General features: G+C 40.7%; 1 protein-coding gene across 1 annotated transcript in view; it reads right to left on the minus strand.

Moving 5' to 3' along the window:
• FSTL4 (follistatin like 4) overlaps nucleotides 1-20,649 on the minus strand; it is an 816,966-nt gene that overhangs the window by 652,532 nt on the left and 143,785 nt on the right. The window contains exon 6 of the mRNA XM_045028515.1: nucleotides 5,113-5,307. Coding sequence (XP_044884450.1) covers nucleotides 5,113-5,307 — 195 coding nt within the window. The remainder of the gene's footprint in view (nucleotides 1-5,112; nucleotides 5,308-20,649) is intronic.

Raw genomic sequence — 20,649 nt, forward strand, 5'->3', positions numbered from 1 at the left:
CAGTTAACCCAAAGTCTTTTATTACAGAAATTTTCCACAAGGGATAAATACAGTGTCTCGTTTTCTGATTCTCAGCAGTCTTCTGTCACTCTACACTTATTAAAACTGTTGCTAATATACTGCTCCCAGTTAGCAACTAAAATAGTTCAGTTATTCCTTTTAATTCGCCAATAAAACAGTCTCATGGTGCAATAAAAAGGGTTGTCACTTATTTGTTTTACTGATCTGACCAAAAAGTTTTCTAAGTTTCCCTCTGCATATTATCATTAAATATTTTTAACACGTGGGTGGGTATAAATGTGATTTTAAAATAAGCATCTAATCGTGTTACAGATTTACCAGAATCCCCCCAGAAATTTCGTCATGTTTGATGGTACAGCTTTTTAAGGTTTCTTTTTTAAAGTAAAAGTCTGCCAGATGTAGTGAAAAGAGAAAGAGAAAAAGAAAGAAAAAGAGAAAGGAGAGAAAGAAAGAGGAAAAAAAGGTAGGAAGAGATAGAAAGAAAAAAAGAAAAAGAAGTACTGCATTCTTGGGCCAAGCCAGAGCAACTCATAACAGTCCATCCAGAGAAATGAATAGCCTTGCAGCAGGAGAAATGGCCTTGGTCTGGGGTTTGTATGTCAAGAGACAGAGCCCAAATAATACAGTAATAAAGACACAGATAGAGACAAAAAGTTTGAAGGTCTGCACTACTTTACTATTAGACACAGTTGTAACCACAGTGCACTAAAGATAAATAATAAAATCAGGCTTTTAGGCAGAATCTCGGGTATTTTGTCCCTCTTGAGGGAAAAGTACCCTCTTTCTCAACAAAATTGTCAGGACCTCCAAACATCTAGAGCCAGCCAACCCCTGAGAGTCCCAATTTATATCACATTCCTTCTGGTTCTATAACGCAACTTTCAAAAACTAGCCCTGCTGGAAAGTGTTGATCATCATTTTATTTATTACATAGGAGATCATTCATTACAGGAACTGAGCCACTGCATCTCTATCAGTAAACAGCAAGGCAACACTATACCACAGATAATAGAAAGTAAACATCCTACCCAATGGAAACTGTGGGAGGATTTGCAGGCAGAAAGGATGTAATTACTAGATTTGAATTTGGACACCAGGGCTCAGTTCTCTCCCACAGGCTGCAAGTCATTCTCTTTGAAACTAGAAGTAGTTATTTATATCCAGCAGCAGAGAGATCCAGCCCTATGCAAAGACATGCACAAACGCCATGCAACGTTTGATGACCACAGGTGTCCTGGGACCTTGATTTTTGTGTTCCATTCAGAAGACCCCACCAGGTGCTCAGTGATCCCTAGCATCATGCTCAGGAACAGGTTCAACACTCAGTGTTTGTGTACACTGCAATCAGAGGTGTGACTGCAACACAGGTAGACATACCTGAGTCTGCTGGCTTGAACAATGGCAATGCCGCCATGGCAGCATGAATGGCAAAACAGATTGTTCAAACCCACCTGGGACTCTATGTATGTACTCAAGCCGCTCTCCTTGCTGCCATGGCTTCAGTGCTATTGCTATTCAAGCTAGCTATATCAAAGCTAGCTCAGATATATCTACACATGCTGCACTCGTAGCTCTGATCTTAACATAGACATAGCCTAAGATGCAACAGCATCACTTACTGAATCACCAACACCAATTTTTGCAGCACTTTCTTTACTGCTGCTCTTCCCTAGCAATTTGGCCTGATCCTGCTCAGGTTGAGAAACTTGATGCAACTCCACCATCAGGGCAAAGTATTGGCAGCAGGCAGCAATGCCAAAAATCTTCACATACAGTATGAATTCCACAGTGTTAGGGATTCTGAGCCAAAACAATAACAAAGTGGGGTTTTGAAATCAAGGGAGCTATGCCAATGTACATCAGTTGAGGATCTGACCCAGAATTTTTATTACACACAGGCTCATTAGGTAATAGAAGTGGTTGTGTGTCTAGGCAACGCTGTCCTGAATGGAAAGAATTTATCCGACCAGCTACGTGTTGAATAATTTCCTCCGCTGGCACTTTTTCCCTCACTGGGAAGAAACCTGTCATTCTGGATCCTAAAGTCACATGAAATCTGCTCCCGATGTGGATTGCTGTGCTGTATATATCATGAGTTGTTACAGAGTATCATTGTGCTATGACTTTGCTTTGTGTTTACTCAATATCTGTAGCAGTAAAAGGGCTTTGCACAGGAGAGCCATTGAATTAATATGAGCAGATTTATTGTGCATTCTTTATAATATTTCATGTACTCTGGACTCAAAAACTCTAACACAAATATTAGGAAAACAGATTCTGACAGAAAGGTGGTGAGAAGCCCCATAAATATCCCAATGCCTCTGTACATGAGGAACCCACTGACCATGTAAAATGGATGTATGTGTAGATATTTGTACTTACCCACAGAGGTAATGCCCAGAATAAGGCATCATTTCTAGAACTACAGCCTGTGGAGATTTGTGGCAATAAAAAAGCAGACACTCGGGTTCTACAAAAGAATGATGACAACCCCTAGTTCCACAGCAATGGAACAGCAGTATGGAGGCGGTGGTTGGTTGGCATGCAGCTATTACACATCTTCATATCTCTAGCTTCTGAAGAACATGACAAATAAGGGCACTATTGCCATACTGCAAAGGAGCTATTTATACCAGACACAACATTAAAACAAATAAGAATGAGAAGCACAAAACATGCCCTGCCCCCTTCCCCTCTTCCCAAACACACACACACACACCAAAACAAATCCCTACATTTTTGTATGGAGTTAAAAATTTCCTGATATTTATTACAGGATTTGTCATTCCCCTCCTCCCCTTTTAAAATGAATTTTCCCATTTTAATTCCTGATCCTTTTTCCCTTTTGACAACATCATTTCAGAGCGGGAAGCAGAAAACAAAAATAAAATATGTTCCTCTAAACCAGAGATCATTCTACCCTATCAGTAGATTTTGTTTTAGAGAGGCTATCAGATGTTATTCATTGATCTGCTTAAATACCAACCAGATCTTTTCTCCCAATGACAAGTAAATACAGAATGTGAGAGAGAGAGAGAGAGACCGACCATACTGGGGTTTTCCCCCGTCTTTTGGGGTCTGATTCTAAGTCCACTGAAGTAAATAGAAGTCTTTCCACTGATTTCAATAGACTTTGGCTGAGGTTCTAAGTGAATTAATTTATGCTAAATGAAAGCCAAGCTATATATTGACATTGCTTTAACAACTTTGTCCAAAAGATGTCACTGCAGATGACACCATCCTGAGCCAGACTTGCTGTAACAATAAAAGGTTACTCCTACTATTGTGAGGGGCCCTGCAGTCATTAGTCTCTGAAATTGCTTTCCGTGGTGTAAGAAGAGACATAACAACTGGCTAATTTAATAAAAGTGTTTAGGTTCATTCAGCCAGAGAGGCAAGGATAATAGCAATGGATTCTGGAAAAATTCAAAGTCACTCGAACATCATGGGCTTCAAGTTTTCTTAATGGAATCAGCCATTTTCAGGTTGAAGTTCATTTCCTCCCCCTCTCCACAGCCATTCAGGTGGACCATGGAACTGAGCGCGTGCAGGCTGCAGAGGCGGTGACACTGGCACCAAACATGCTGGGAGTGAATGCAGCTGAGCTGTTATATAGTATTTATAGTGAAACCAATCTCTAATTGGTACCTATGAACAGCTGCAATTCCTGATCTCATTGAAATCAGTGGAAGTTTTACCAAAGGTCTGAATGGAGACAGGGACATCATTTGATTCCAGATAGAAACAAAGTATCAGGGAAGATAGAGGCCTGATGGCAGAAAGAATGACATCTCTAAGCAAGTGTGGCGAACTGGGAATGTTCTTAATGTTTTCTCTGAATACTGTGTTGGTGCTTCAGTGTCCCCTATGCAGTTCTTAAGTATCTAGGTGGTGGAATAAGGGTGTCTGATTGCTACAGAGCGAAGGGCCAGTGCATCTAAATGCCTGGCACTCTGTCTCCTAGCAACTGATGGCCTGGGCCCCTTCTCTGCAAAGGTGCCAGCGGAAGGTGTTGGAGACAAAGAGGTCAGGTGACCTCCTGGCCTGGGAAAGGAACTGAGCAGAGGAGAAGGGGCTGCGGGGGAGGAGTTCAGTCTGGAGCTGGCTGGGGACGAGGAGTGAAGTGCAGACATGGGGGTCTGGCTCACTGCCCCCCAGCATGGACCCGGCCGAGGGGTTTGGTTCACGGTACCTACAAGCTCTGTTTTAGACCGTGTTCCTGTCATCGAACAAACCTCTCTTTTACTGGCTGGCTGAGAGTCGCATCTGACTGCAAAGTGGGGGTGCAGGACCCTGTGGCTTCCCCAGGACCCCGCCTGGGCGGACTCACTGTGGGAAGCGCACGGAGGGGCAGAGGATGCTGAATGCTCCAAGGAGAGACCCAGGAGGTGAAGACGTGTGAGCTTCTTGCTCCAAGGGAGAGGAGGCGCCCCAAAGTCCTGAGAGGTCACAAATACACATACACACAAACTTGTCCATTCAAGCTAATTCATCCAAAAAAAAAACGGTACAAAATTCAACATACAACACAATAGATTGTACCAAAACAATCAATAATATGATTTGCACCATTCATTCAACAACCTGCTGGAGAAAAAAATATAAATAGTAACAGACCAGATTGATTTTTTTTTCTTCACTTTAGCATTATGGAACTCTTATAAACAGTTTATAAGAGCAAGTCTGTAACAGCACTCAAGGTTGAACTGACAGGTTACACATTACCTTAAAGGTGAACTGAAATGTTAAAAGCTGTTGAAAGTACAAGTAATTAAAAATAAAGTACATCACTTCTGCCCTCACTTACACCACTGTAAATCTGGAGTAACCGCAATGACACCTGCTACAAAGTGAGAGAAGAACTTGGCCATGTACTGTTAGAAAATATTAAAACTAATTTTTTTTAAATCAGTTTTTATCCACTGACCTTTAAACAAGCTGTAGTCATTACTTGCAAATTCATACTTTAAAATGTTTTATAGCTTGTATAATTGATTATTTTATTTGCATACAATTTTGGTTCAGAATAAAAGATGCCATTTTAACTGTGCAGCAAGTCATTGTGCTGATGGCAATAATTGTTTTGCTTACCCTGACAGTAGTACTTTCAGGTTCCAAAGCTGCCAAAAGCTTCCCGGTGTCTGCTGTTCCTAGGTCTCCAAGGAAGCCAGAGCTCAGCCTAACCATGGCAAAACATTTCCCAGTGATGAGCCATGATGCCAGCTGCTCTAAAGGAATGACCATCAGACATGATATCAGCATGAGTTCTCTCTCAATTCCAGGATCCTGTAACGAGGGGAAAAAAAAAAAAAAACAGACTACTTGACTTGGCAGCATAGCTGAGAAAGCTCCAATTACAGGATCCCTTTATATTGAAGATATACAATGCACTATTTAGATTTTAAAAGAAAAAAATATTTTTATCTATCATAGAATAAAAAATTAAATACTTATTTAAATTAAATACAAAGTTTTTAAAATAAACCTATTGAAATTAAATTTGAAATTCACTTATGTTAAGGCCTAGACTTATTACAATAATTTACATTAAATACAAAAATATTAAGCAGTAAATGTATGTTGCCACGCTTTAAAGAAAGTAAAACCATAGACACTGGCTAAGTTTTTGGAACCAGATTTTGTTGAAGTGCTAAACCAACTTTTGAAAGCAATAGTTTGTTGTTATTGTTGCGGGGGAAGGGGGATGCAGAAAGAATATTTTCTTCATTTCATTTTATTCAACTAGCTCAGTTCAATGATTAGTTAATCCAAAGTTAAGAAATCAATGGGAGTTGAAAAAAGCAGGAAAGCTTGCTTTCTTCTTCCAATCTCTGAATAAAAACTCGGTATGAGAAAATGAGCCTCCATGGAAGATTGGCAGAGGCCCTGGAGGTTTTTCACCTTCCTCTGTAGCGTGGGGCCCGGGTCACTTGCTGGAGGATTCTCTGCACCTTGAGGTCTTTAAACCACGATTTGAGGACTTCAATAACTCAGACATAGGTTAGGGGTTTGTTACAGGAATAGGTGGGTGAGATTCTGTGGCCTGCACTGTGCAGGTGGTCAGACTAGATGATCATAATGGTCTCTTCTGACCTTAAAGTCTATGAGATCTACTACTTCTAAAATCTTTAAGGACATGGTGACCAGAAAAAAAAAATCTGTTCAATTAATTAATTACAGATCATACTTCCTTTGTTAAATAAATCAGTTAGTTTGAAATGCAAAACATGCTTTGATAAACTTTGTTTTTCCTTCTCTATCCAGCACATCTAAGGTAGTTTTATTTAATAGGAAAAAAATTACATGCTGTTCTTGTTTTTGTAATTGAATTTCCATTCAAATAGGACTTGACAAAAATCACAAGCAAAAAAAGAAATACATCATTCACCATTTTCTAACATAACAGAAAATCTAAAAATTAAGAATCTGCATAAATGTAAGTTAAGCTATATAATTGCTTAAATGTGTATGCTCCCGGCTAGTAAAAAGATGCACCAAATTTAGTGCAAAGGCTATATTTAGTTGCAAATCAACATGTTTTTATGTTGACCAACCAATACCACCTCTACCTCAAGATAACACTGTCCTCGGGAGCCAAAAAATCTTACCGCGTTATAGGTGAAACCACGTTCTATCAAACTTGCTTTGATCCACTGGAGTGCACAGCCCTCTCCCCCCGGAACACTGTTTTACCGCATTATATCGGTATAACGTGACCCGATATAACACGAGGTAGAGGTGTAGTTACTTAGGAAAATAACTAAAAAGTACAAATGCAAAGTATGATTAAAATCAACTATTTAAAATCAGGATGTCCTGCTTGCTAATTTAAATCCTAATTAAAATCGGCTACTTAAATCAAATATACTCTCCTACAGGGTACAATTCGCATTTACATATACACGCCAGAGTGGTGTAAAAGAGCCTTAGTGTATATGTTCAGGCCAACAGTGACGTAACCAGGCCAACAAAACTATTAAATGTTTCTAATGCTGGAGGATTATAACAGCATGGGTTGCTTCTGAATATCGTTTGTCTTCCAAGATGCAGCACTTCAGAAAGTGCAGCTGCTGAACTACTCTGGACCAAAAGATCATTGGGGTGGTAGTAGAAGTACAAAGCAGAAAGGCTGGAGCTCCCTCCCTGTAGCAGAGTGGAACCCTGCTCCTGCCCTGAGGGGTTTAAAAGCAGCCTGGCAGGGCTTGAGAGCTGCTGCTCTAGGCTGGGCTGATTGGGAAGGTGGCTGCAGGTGAAGCCATGCCCCAAACTGAGCCACAGCTGGCCCCTATAAAAGGCCAGGGACGCCAAAAACAGACAGTCTCTCTCTGCATTCAGAGGGAGAAGGGCCTGGCTGTAGGGAGCTTGAGACTGGATACCTGAGTGAAGCAGGGCTGGGGAAAGGCAGAGGAGCTGGGGAGCTCCAGCCTGGAAAGCCCCAGGCTGTGGCCTAGCATAAGGCCAAGAGGTACCAGGGGTTGCAGCGGGCAGCCCATGGTAGGCAAAGGCAGCAGGTCCAAACCCCTTTGCCTGTGATGAGTAGGCTGATACTGCAGTCTGCCCCAGAGTGTGGGGCTAGACAATGACTGGCAGTAGCCAATACTGAGGCAAGGTGGGGATAGAGGGTGAGGGTTCCCTGAGGAGGGGAGACCCTAAGAGAAAGGGGTTACTGCTAGGGGGCAGCACCCCATGTAAAAGGGCACCGGGTCCAGGGAGGGACACGGGGGCCTGAGGACAGGTGGATCACCAGCCTGCAGAGGGCGCTCCAGTGCTGGAACAGAGCTAATTCCCGGAGTCACCAGCAGGAGGCGCCACAGGGGTGAGTCCGACCCATCTACACTCCCCAATTAAAAAAAACAAAAAACAGAAAAACCACAACTGCCACCCTTCTATGTGTTCATGTCTTTGTAAGGAAAGCAAGTCTGCAGCCTCAGATGTGCCAGGATCCTCAAGAGCCTTGAAAACTAAAATGTTTGAAGGATGAAACTCTCTAATCAAGAGAATTTTGGGGATCTATTGTAGGACCATACAGGGATTAAAGCTCATATTTTATAATGGATTTTATTTCTCACAAGAGCTGGAGCTGCTACTGGTTTGGTGTTTTGGAATGCATAGGTGAAGAAATAGTTCCCAGCTCTGGAAAAAGCTGGATGACAGCAGGCAACATCAAGCTGTTCCCCTGTTAATTCAGTGACCATTAACATACAAGAGCGTGAGGGGCCTAGGTCAGGGACAAGTACAATTGGCCAGAGATGGAAAATGTAACCTTTGAGGAGTGACAACTGAGGTTGTGTGGATAAATGATAATGTGAAAGGTTTGAATTATTCATGTGTGATTCAAGGTAAAATAATTTAACCTGATAATATCTCACTTGTTGTGGTATCTTGCTGGCCTAAGGAATTTTAACTCAAAGAACAAGATCTGAACACAGCATGGGTTTCAGATGTTAATTTGTTTGGGGGCATTTCAAATCAAAGCATAATCTCATGGGCGTTTTAAGAGTACAACACAAGCAATATAAGCTCGCTGGCCTCCCTTCAATCCTCTACCCTTTTCTCCCACTTATTTGAACATGTACATGTTTTATTTTGTTCTTCTTAATTTCAAGATGCCTTTTCAACCTAAATTTAGGACCTCCTTATACACAAAGCCAAAACTCACTGTACTACTGGAGAGTAGTGGGAATAATCTTAGCATTATGGAACTATAAGAAGAAATTTGGTCGTTACTGTTGGTATTCTTTCTTCTCCAGGTTGTCAAATGAGTGGTGCAAATCATATTGTACCAAAACAATAAAAACATGGCGCAATCTGGTGTGTTGCAATAATTACTGAATTCTGTACCCTGTTGTGGATGAATTGGCTTGAACTGACATGTTTGTGTATATATGCATTTGTGACCACAGCTGGCAGTTTCCAGGTTATTTATTTCACCCAGCTCTTTATAAAAACAACCCAAGTAGCTTAGAAAATTAGAATTACATTGTTACAGTATATAACATTTGCTATTGTTGAGTCCATTCACAACATTCACTTTAATTTTCAAGTATCAGAGGGGTTGCTGCTTTTACAGATCCAGACTAACACAGCTAAGAGTCCTGTGGCACCTTATAGACTAACAGACATATTAGAGCATGAGCTCTCGTGGGTGAATACCCACTTTGTCGGATGCATGCATCCAACGAAGTGGGTATTCACCCACGAGAGCTCATGCTCCAATATGTCTGTTAGTCTATAAGGTGCCACAGGACTCTTTGCTGCTTTAATTTTCAAGTAAACTTGTTTCTTGTGACAGATTTCCAATTCAACAGCCCTTAGGAAGGAAGCCCTTCATTTTTTCCACAGAGCTTGTACAGTCAGGACAGCAACTTAATTTATTTTTAACTGCATTATAACATGTTGATACCAATTCCATTTTCACACATTGCCCTTAAAATGATATAGAAATGACAGTGTACTGACACCAATGTCGTCACAGAGGGTGTCAAAATTTTGCTTCCTGTCACTGGGCTGTAGATAAACCTTGCATGACAAATTAGCACCATAAATATCCGACAAATGCTGTATACAGACATGTTATGTAAACCCGGCATTCTCATACTTGAAAGAGAATACTGCTTCAGCTATTGTGCATAACGAGCTTTCACTAACCTGTTGTAATAATACCTTGCAGTTTTTTTGGGGGGAGGGGGGTTACCTATAGCTCTCCCGATTCTTTACAAAAGGTGGTTAAGTTGCAGACTTATCCTGAAGTAAATTTGGCTCAATCAAAGCAACTGTGTATGAGCAATCCCCATAGAAACAAACAACACAAGTATGTAGGGACAAAATTAGAAAGGCCAAGGCACAAAACGAGATCAAACTAGCTAGAGACATAAAGGGTAACAAGAAAACATCCTACAAATACATTAGAAGCAAGAGGAAGACCAAGGAAAGGATAGGCCTGCTACACAATGGGGGTTGGAGTGGGAAATAACAGAAAATGTGGAAATGGCAGAGGTGCATCATGACTTCTTTGTTTCAGTTTTCATCAAGAAGGTTGATGGTAATCAGACATCTTATGGTGAATGCCAGTGAAAATTAGGTAGGAACAGAAGAGGCTAAAATAGGGATAAGAACAAGTTAAAAATTACTTGGACAAATTAGATGCCTTCAAGTCACCAGGGCCTGATGAAATGAATCCTAGAATACTCAAGGAGCTGACTGAGGAGATATCTGAGCCATTAGCAATTATCTTTGAGAAGACAGAAGAGAGTCCAGAAGACTGAAAAAGGGCAAATATAGTGCCCATCTATAAAAAGGGAAATAAGGACAACCCAGGGAATTACAGACCCGTCAGCTTAACTTCTGTACCCAGAAAGATAATGGAACAAATAATTAAGCAATCAATTTGCAACATCTAGAAGATAAGGTGATAAGTAACGGTCAGCATGGTTTTGTCAAAAACAAATGATGTCAAACCAACCTGATAGCTTTCTTTGACAAGCCTTGTGGATGGGGGGCGGGGGAACAGTAGATGTGGTACATCTTGACTTTAGTAAAGCTTTTGATATTATCTCGCATGACCTTCCCATAAACAAACTAGGGAAATGCAACCTAGATGGAGCTACTATAAGGTAGGTGCAAGACTGGTTGGAAAACTGTTCCCAGAGACTAGTTATCAGTGGTTCACAGTCATGCTGGAAGGGCATAACGAGTTGGGTCTTGCAGGGATCAGTTCTGGGTCCAGTTCTGTTCAATATCTTCAACAGTGATCTAGATAATGGCACAGAGAGTACACTTATAAAGTTTGCGGATGATACCAAGCTGGGAGGGGTTGCAAGTGCTTTGGAGGATAGGATTAAAATTCAAAATGATCTGGACAAACTGGAGAAATGGTCTGAAGTAAATAGCATGAAATTCAATAAGGACAAATGCAAAGTACTCCATTTAGGAAGGAACAATCAGTTGCATACGTACAAAATGGGAAACGACTGCCTAGGAAGGAGTACTGCGGAAAGGGATCTGGGGGTCATCGTGGACCACTAGCTAAATATGAGTCAACAGTGTAACGCTGTTGCAAAAAAAGCCAATGTCATTCTGGGATGTATTAGCAGGAGTGTTGTAAGCAAAACACGAGAAATAATTCTTCCACTCTACTCTGATTAGGTCTCAACTGGAGCATTGTTCTGGGCACCACATTTCAGGAAAGATGTGGACAAATTGGAGAGAGTCCAGAGAAGAGCAACAAAAATGATTAAAGGTCTAGAAAATATGACCTATGAGGGAAGATTGAAAAAATTGGGTTTGTTTACTCTGGAAAAGAGAAGACAGAGGGGACATAACAGTTTTCAAGTATGTAAAAGGTTGTTACAAGGAGGAGGAAGATAAATTGTTTTTCTTAACCTCTGAGGTAGGACACAAAGCAATGGGCTTAAATTGCAGTAAGGGAGGTCTAGATTGGACATTAGGAAAAACTTTCTAGCTGTCAGAATGGTTAAGCACTGGAATAAATTGCCTAGAGAGGCTGTGGAATCTCCATCATTGGAGATTTTTAAGAGCAGGTTAGACAAACACCTGTCAGGAATGGTCTAGATAATTAATCCTGCCACAGGCACGGGGACTGGAGTATATGACCTCTCGAGGTCCCTTCCAGTTCTATGATTCTATGTTCAAATGCAGCTGCTGCACAAGCAAGCACTGAAAACCAGGGACACTTGTCTGTGGTTTCTTTTTTTCCCTTTTGAACTTCACATCACCTTAGATGCTTTATCACTGTGCTGCATAATGGTGATGTGTCTCTCTCTCTTGAAAAGAACGGCTGGGTTCATTTAAAGCTTCTAATGCTCTGTATAAAGTACTGTACTGTGCATCCATGTGGAAGGCCAATTTTCATTAATCAAATATTCAGAAAAGTCAGGCTTTTCCTTACAATAAAACCACACAGAAATCAAAGCCTCAGCTAAAAAAGCACAAGATAAAGTGTCGACATGTGACAACACGTAAACCTCAGGGCTTCACCACATAATGGACATCTCTGAGCAGCCCTGTGGATACTCCCTGTCACACCCCTTGTATTCCAAATGAGGTTACATGTTAAGGGATAGCTCCACCTGTCTAATGAATTCTTATTGCCCCTGCCTTTCAAGGACCCCAAAGTAATTCTACAAAAGAATAACTAGGCCTCAGTCCTGTGTGAAGTACTATGCCCAGTATGGGCTCAGTGAGCCAGTGACAGCTACCCTCTCCTTTTCCTATCCCTCTTTTTAGCCCATCCCCCATTCTGTCCCTTTGAGCCCATGCTCTGTTCTCCCACCTCCTTCCCTTAACCCCCCATTCAGCCACTTCTCTCCCTGACCCCATTCCAATCTCCACCCACCCCCCTTCCCCAACTCCTGCCAGCTCCACGGTAGCCTGGCAACTACCTGGAGATCAAAAAGGGGCAAGATGGCCTGACTCCCTAAAGCCAGCCACCGCAGTGCCCCCCACCCAATGTCTGGAGTGCTTTCCACAGCCCAGTTGAATCTACAAGAATCCAATTGGGCTGCCACAATCTATGAAAGGGCTGCCAAATATGTCAGTGTCAGGCGAGACATCTGACACTTGGTAGCTCTACACTGCCAGACAGCCTCAGAGCCTTCATTAGCAGCTATTTACCTCAACACCTTCCTCCTTTTTTATTCTAGGGTTGTAGGGGGTGGTTTGGCCTTTCACACTGGTTAGAGGCACTCTAGGAGCTTTGGGACAGCTGGGGGATAATTGAGCTACAGGAACAGAGAGACACATGGAGTTTGTGCTGGCCAAAAGATAGGGCAAAAGGAGCTGAAAAGCTACCTTGTATTGTTTGTGTATATTATTTAAGTTTACTGCTTGTAAACTGCCTGGTGGGTTTGCAGCCGTGACTTTTTCCAGACTGGGATTAAAACAGAATCTCTTCACTAAAACCCTAAACTCAGAGCAATGCTGCATTCATACCAGAGCCTCCAGGGAGCCTTTATCTCTTATTGTGCCACCCCTTGTTTTGTCACTGGACAGCTTTTGTGTTTAACCATGTAACGCAGGTTCCTACCTCAACAACTCTGGTCAAACTCATTTTCCAGCAATGGAAAGGGACGTGGGGAGTGGGATTCGTAAAAGCTGTCAGAACTAATATCAAAATAATGGATAAAAACACTACATGTCTCAGTACTGGCCAATGGCTGGAGTCCCTCCAAGTCCTTGCTATCCACTTCCCAAAATAAGTCATTTTCCAAAAGAGAAGGATCTAACCAAATTCTAAACGATTCCATTTTATACAATACTACACAAAAGTGGACATCGAAAAATTATCTGACTGGGAGCTTAGCAACAGAAAAGCATAAATCTTCTTGGCAGTTATATAGTTTTATTGCTAGGTGGTGTTTATGGGAGCAGCTGTTAACTAACGGATGCGTAAGTTTGGCACAGTGGCTTTTAGATTCTGAAATCAGTACTAGGTGCGATGACTATTGATTTGACTGCAGTGTTGTATTTACAATCTTTTCTCAAGTGAGACAGAGGGGCAGACTGAAAGGCTGTCACTCCTAAAGGTCAATCTGGGACCCAGTGAAGGAGTTACAAGTGGGGTGCCATGTGAGTACAAATGAGAAATAACTGGCAGCAAGAACACTCAGATTATATATCGTTAATTAAATATGCAGTGAACACAAGGACATGAGAAAAATAGGAAATTAATTCACCATCTATACAGTACATGAAACTAATGGATGTTTTTGAGTCTGAGAAATATATGGAGCAGGAAATTAGAACACTTTTCCAGATCCTACAAAACTCCATTAAGCAGGACAATTGGCAAATCTGAATAAATGGAAATAAAAGAATGTGAGGTCCCTGGTGACACTGCCTCTCTCATACATACATACACACACAAAACAAAGGCCTCTGAAAGATTTTATTGAACATACTAGGCCCATATTCTCAACTGGTGTAATCTGGTCAAATTCCACTGAAGTCAAAGACGTTATGCCAGTTTACATCAGCCGATGTGTGTACCTTTAGCTTTCAAAATCAATATTTGTTTACAAACTGAGCCTCATAACATAAAAGAGCCAATTTAAAGGGTTTAAATTATTTTATAGGCTGAGTCCCCACTCCATTACTAGCTCAAGCTTGAGCAGAACTAGTGGGCCAGCTACCTCAAATTTAAAGCCCCATTTACCTCGAGTTAGAGATTTTTAGGTGTGGGTGGGAGTCAGGTTAGAGGCCACACTTGACTAATACCTCGAGCTATGAATGCAATGTAGACATAATAGTTATCCCACAGACATAACCCATATAAAAATGAGCAGGACTGTTCATAAGAGTCACTCTAGAGTAAAAGTGTACAAAACCAATAAGAGTGAGACTAAGATCTTTGATCTGAGCAACTACCTCCTGGATTACATACCTTCACCCTGCACCCTAAATCAACAGGTTTTCCACAAATCTAAACCGATGAAGCTACAGAGCAAAATCCTGGTTTTACTATGGCTAACTTTTGGGCCCATTACAATAAAAGGTTCTGCAGCTCAGACTTAATTCAAAGAGATTAGGTGTAATTATTTTCAGTATCAATACGGAAATACCCCACATTTACCAACAGCTACAACTTTCCAAGACTAAATCTCTGTTAACTTGACAAACGCAGGTAGACTTGCTAACTACCCATACAAAACCCAAAACAAAACAGTAAATCTCCCTATAGACTATGTCTAACAAATTTTGAAGTGGCTAAAAAAAAAGAACTGTGTTTTGAGTGTTTGGATTAATAATGCTATTATCACTACTCAGATTGTTATGGGTTTCTGCCATTGCAAAGTCTATACATGTTCCTACCATTGAGATTCCAATTCTGCAACCCTTTTTCTTTAAAACATAAAAGAGCAAAGGCAGACAAGAAATATTCCTGAAGCCAGATTAATTTTACTTTTTGGGGGTCCAGGAGGCTTATGATAGTGCTGAGAGCTAGTTGAGAATTTTCTGTGTAAGCATTTTTGTTGGAAAATATTGATTCATCAAAACAAACTGTGGAAAAAAGAGTTGGTTTCGACAAATCTCTCAATTTGAGAATTTTTAGAAAAAGGTTAGAAGTTGTTGAAACATTCTGTTGTGACATTTTCAAATGAAAAGTTTCATTTTTTGCTCTAAACTTTATTTCAAAATTTCAGGCAATTTACATTTTGAAAAGTTTTAAAAATCAAAAAGGTCAAAATTGAAACAAGAGGTATCATCTGACCCAATCTGAATTTTTTTCAGAATCATGGAAAATTTGACTTGAAAGGGGAAAAATATTTTGAAATCTTGAAAACTCTCAGATGAAAAAAAGCCATTTCTGACCCAGCTCTAATAATTACGTACATTGGATGGGGATTTTCTTGTTAAAATGAGTGGGGGAAAAGGAAATTATGTTTTCTACTCTACGATGAAAATAGGTTGCTCATACAGAACTAGATTTTATTTTCCCCCCAAATATTTCATGCAAGAGCACATTGGGCTCAAAACCTGCAATGTAGTGAGCACTCTGGCCCTGATACAACTTAAGCACGTGCTCAAATTTTAGCATGTGAGGAGTTCCATTACACACTACATTCCTGACCTAATCCTAGAGAGCGTTCTCCCCAACCCCACCACATGGTGGTCCAGGGAGATCAATGGGCCTCCATGCTGCCAAAATTATTTGCCATACTGCATTCAGAATCAGGTTGTTGAGATGCATTGATTACAAGATACCTTCCATCATTTTCTACTGACTGGTTTACCTGCTGACCTGCTTCTGAGAAATACCACCTCTTTAAGCATTGCCTGACTGCAAAATAGAATTTACAGTTATATATGCTTTTAAACAAGTTTAATAGAATCCTTGAATAACTAGGGTCAACAATGATATTAGATTAAAGATTCTGCTCCTTTAAATTACATAGTAGAAACACTATCGACCTGAAACAAAGAGGCCAAAAACAACATTATTCATGTTGAACATGCTGAGAGTTTATTGGTAGTACTATCAGTCAAAATGGTATTACCTGTTTATATGTTTTTAATTCAGACCTGAAGAGCATTATTTGGAAAACACCTGTGAAGGAATACAGATTATTATGGTTGTAAAGTAAACTCCCAAGACAATTTTAATGGAAAAACAAAATGAAATTAGCTGCCAAATGTATATGTATGCATAGCCTGCAGACCATTTCTAAGGAAAGCAAGAGTATCTTGCACACAATAGCTATTTGTCCACTCCAAAATGTAATTTACAAAACACATCTAAAGTGAAATATTGAATCCCAGTGAGCTAACACTGTATAATGCATTTTATTTTAAAGAAATAGTAAGCAAGCCATTTACAAGTAAACCAGTAAGTGATGGTAGACAAATTAAGCATTTCTAGGCTTCGATACAAAAATCACCACTTTTATGGTATATGATAATTTCTCAATTGTTGTCGTAAAGATACGAAAATACAAAGGGATCATATTTACCACTGGCAAAAGCAGACATCTGGAAAACCTATTCATTGTTAGTATTTGCAACCAGTTAGGGACCTGATGTGTCTTGTTTTCCAGATGGGTGCTTCAAAATGCTGATGTCCCAATTGAGCAAAGCCTTTAAGCACTAAACTCTAAATTCCACTAGGTCTCAGCAGGGCTGGATTTTGTTATGGCCCCTCTCATAACTCCTGATCACACAGTAACAAGCCTCAATTCTGTTGAACAGATTTCCAAAAACACTCCACTTCCAGTATAACCCATTGTTGTCAATTATAGATGCTGGGTGCTGAGCAATTTGAAAATCTACACTTTCAATTAGGTGCTTACAAAGGATGCAAGAATTTTTGGAAATCTGTCCCATTCAGAAAGCAAGCATAAATTGTCAGAGTATTTTCAGGAGATTCTGTGTTTTAGATTAAAGAAAAAAATAGTAAGACTAGGGAAAAGCTAAGATGAACACAAGAAGGGAGTTTTGGTTTCAGAACATCTATACCTCACTTGAGGTTTAATTCTTTCCTCTCCTCCCCGAAGTGAGGCCAATGACAAGTTTCATTTGAGATCGGGGTTTTGATATGGGCTTTCTAATATGAAAGAAAGGCATGTTATCCTTGTTTTTAATAAATGCATAGTCAGAGCTCAAAACCTGGCTAAAAAACATCAAACCACCTTTTTGAAAACTGAAAAATCACATAAATCAGAAGAAGAGGTTTTCCCCTAATACAGCTTAGCATCCTTGCCAGCTTCCATTATGCTCTGACATATGATTCAAACGGAAGGTTAATAATAAATGTCCATCATAATCATTTGACTTTATTAGCGTTATCTTAAAAACACACATGCTGTACATTTAGAATGAGGATTATTACACAGAAGCCTATACCATGGCATTTACTGTTTGTCTTCTCCCCGTCCCACTTCTTATTGTTATTCAAACAGAAAACAGCCAGTGAAAAAGAGTAATACAAATGCTAGCTGTATAATGCCATCAAACACAGCTCTAGAAAATAAAGCAGAAGCGTAACCAAAGCCTTTCTAAAGTATTTTCTGCTTGTTTTTGGCTAGTATAAAAAAAGACAAGGTATGAAATTAAAAAAAAAGAAAAAAGAAAAAAGTTCTCCAGGTCATCTTAGTATTAGCCCAAGTCTAGCCAGCTGTCTTTGAATAAGAAAAATGTCCTTCAGGACCAGAAGTGTGATGACTGGCATGAAGAAAAGATCCCAGTCCCGAAGAGCTTACAGTCTAAAGAACAAATGTATCCAACACACTTCTGAATGGCAGGGGGAAAGCTAACAGTGTAACAAGGTTGTGTACTGTTTAGTGTAGAGAACTAGATGCCAGGACTCTTAGGTTGTAGAAGAGCCTGTCTTGGCCGCTAATTCTGTGCAGTCTTCCAATATTAAACGAAAGGAAAGTTTTGCCATTTACTTCAGTGGCCGCAGGAGCAGTCCTTGAGGCATTTGATTCTGCAAACTATTACTCAAGGAAACAATCTTTTCTCACGGCTGAAGTTCCATCAAACTCAATGGGATTATTCTGATGAATAGGGATTGCTCAGGGGTGCAAAGTTTGCTGGATGGCTTCAGTGTTCCTCTCAATATCCATCCACCACAATTCCAGCAGCACATTAAAGTAGTCCTCTGAAATCAACAGGACTTATTGTGTACTACTTAACATGAGTGAAAGGGGGGCCGATTTTGGCCTTTGGAGAAACCGTTTGGGACTACCAGGATTTGCCCCAATAGTGTTAAGGGGCAGGGTATAATATGTAAAGTTTTACTGCAATACATGCTTCATGCATATTTTCAGCAGCAAATCTCAGTAGCTGTTGCACAGGAGGAAAACAGTTCACAACCCTGAGCAATATAGCTAGATAGACCTAATGTTTAGATGTAGACGAGGCCTCAGTGTCCCTCTTGTCCTATGAATTAACCCAGCCTCAAAATCCAGGGTTTTTTATATTGGTCTAAAAGCTATTAAAACCTTTTACCTACAATATGAATAGAAAAGTTTGAACAGATGGAGCCACCAGCTAGAAGTTAGATTTATTTTCCCACATAACATACAGCTGGACATTAACATAGTTCCATTAAATTTTCATCAGAGAATGTCAGGTGCAAAATTAGACTCCAGTCCATGACTTTTAACTTTAGTGCATGAAATAAGTCTTCATCCATAGATGTTCTTTTATTGGAGGGAGGGAGTTTGATTAAATAAAAGTAGTATTTTCTCCGCTTTCCCCCACCAATGGTAATAATTTTAGATCAGAAAAACAAAACACGCAGGCCAACCAGAGACAACCCCTTTTAAAATGGAAACATATACATTCTTTTTTAAAAGGAGTCTCCAACGTTAGTCTGATTCCTGTTACCAGATCTGTACTGTAAAGAGTCAATCACTTTCATATTGTACAAGAACAACAAGCGGTTAACACCACCCTAATCCGACTCTTTTAGGAGAGTGCTGGGCCTTTGATGCCTCACATTTCACACAACCCCTTACCCTTTTGATTTCTGTGATGTCTCTGAATAGATCCTCCTCCATCACTAAGGCCTAGTCTACATTACAATGTTTAGCTGATGTAATCCGTCTCGTGTTGACCTAGTGGTGCACATGTGTATGCTTAAATCTGTCACCCACTGATGCAAGTGCCCCACTACAGCAATGCAGTCACATCATCTCTCTGAGTGGTATTGAGCCACAGTCAGTGTACAGAGGCTGATGCAGCACAAGTCTTAACACTGCATTACTGATATCAGCCATAACAGTACTCTCTAGCAGCTGTCCTACAATGTCTGTCACTGACTGCTCTGGTCACAACTGTGAACTCCACTGCCTAGGAGTAATGGAGATTGGAGGCCCCCTCCCGTTTAAAGCATCATGAATTTTTGAAATGCCTTCCCCTGGTTGTCCAGCTTGGTGAGCACACCTACCAGCTCTCCACTGCTGTGTGCTATGCCAATCTCAGCATGTCAGCTACATGCTCCAGGAATGCTCTGACTTGGAGTAGACCAGTATAGCCCTGCACGGATACACAATTTATATCCATGGATGTGACTATCCGTGGATATCCATGGAGCTGCAGGGCTCTAGCGACAACAAGCAAGACCAGCAGGGCCATGGCCAGTGAACGGGCCAGGAACCAGAGTGGTGAAAGCAGCAGCATGTCAAGCTGCTGCTCACAGAAGTCAGTGCCCAGCCCAGGCAGCTCCTCCGGCGTGGCTGTACCACTCCCAGCCCTACCCACTGGGGTGGGCACCTGGCTCACTGTCAGCAGTCTTAGATTACGCTCCCATATGCCAGTGGCTTGCATGCTCCCAGACAGGAGTCCCTTCCATGCCATGCTTGGGCATGTAGAGATCTGTGTAGGGTGCATCCCCACAGAGTTCAGGCAGGTCTTTACTTCCCTGAACAGAGCATCACCATCCACACATGGTTTAAAATAGCTAAACTGTACCCCACAGAGCCATTGTTTGGGAAAGGTGAGAGAGGAATTCTTTATTTGGCATGCTTAGAATGTCACGCAACAGACATGTGTTAAATTCTCAACTGTCTGATCTGTGTTTTCTCAATATTTGCCTGCATGTGCACTTTGAAGGACTGGAATCTCATGAATCACATTGTTCACGTGAGCTTTTTCAAGTTTTTAAATTATCCTGTGTGATTATATTTCCACTCCCACTGAAACCTCTATGATCACTACTGAGGCCTCATCTACTGGCATAGTTTAGAGAGCAAAACACCCTAGTTATGGACACAGTTATGCCACTATAAAAGTGTTTATCTTGGTATAAAACTTAATTTTGGCAAAACAAAATAAGCTATATTGATATAAAGCATCTTAGACCAGTACAACTGCATCTACATAACTGTCAGTTTAAAAAAAAAAAAAAAACCCTGACAGTTACGCTGCTAACACCTTTAAAGCGTAGACCAGATGTGAATAGCCCTAACATCCTGAGGACCCTCTAGATATAAATCAAGTCACTGGTCAAGAGATAGCACAGGAAATAGTAAAATGCATGGACTAAAGATGGACCCTAGCTTCAAATATCAGATACAGATCCTCTCCAGAAGTTCAAAGTTATTCAGATGTAGAGGGTTGCTTTGAGCTATTATTGCGATTGGGACAAGCCACAACATCTTGATGTGA

This window comes from Mauremys mutica, chromosome 8 (assembly GCF_020497125.1).
Source record: "Mauremys mutica isolate MM-2020 ecotype Southern chromosome 8, ASM2049712v1, whole genome shotgun sequence".
NCBI lineage: Eukaryota > Metazoa > Chordata > Testudines > Geoemydidae > Mauremys > Mauremys mutica.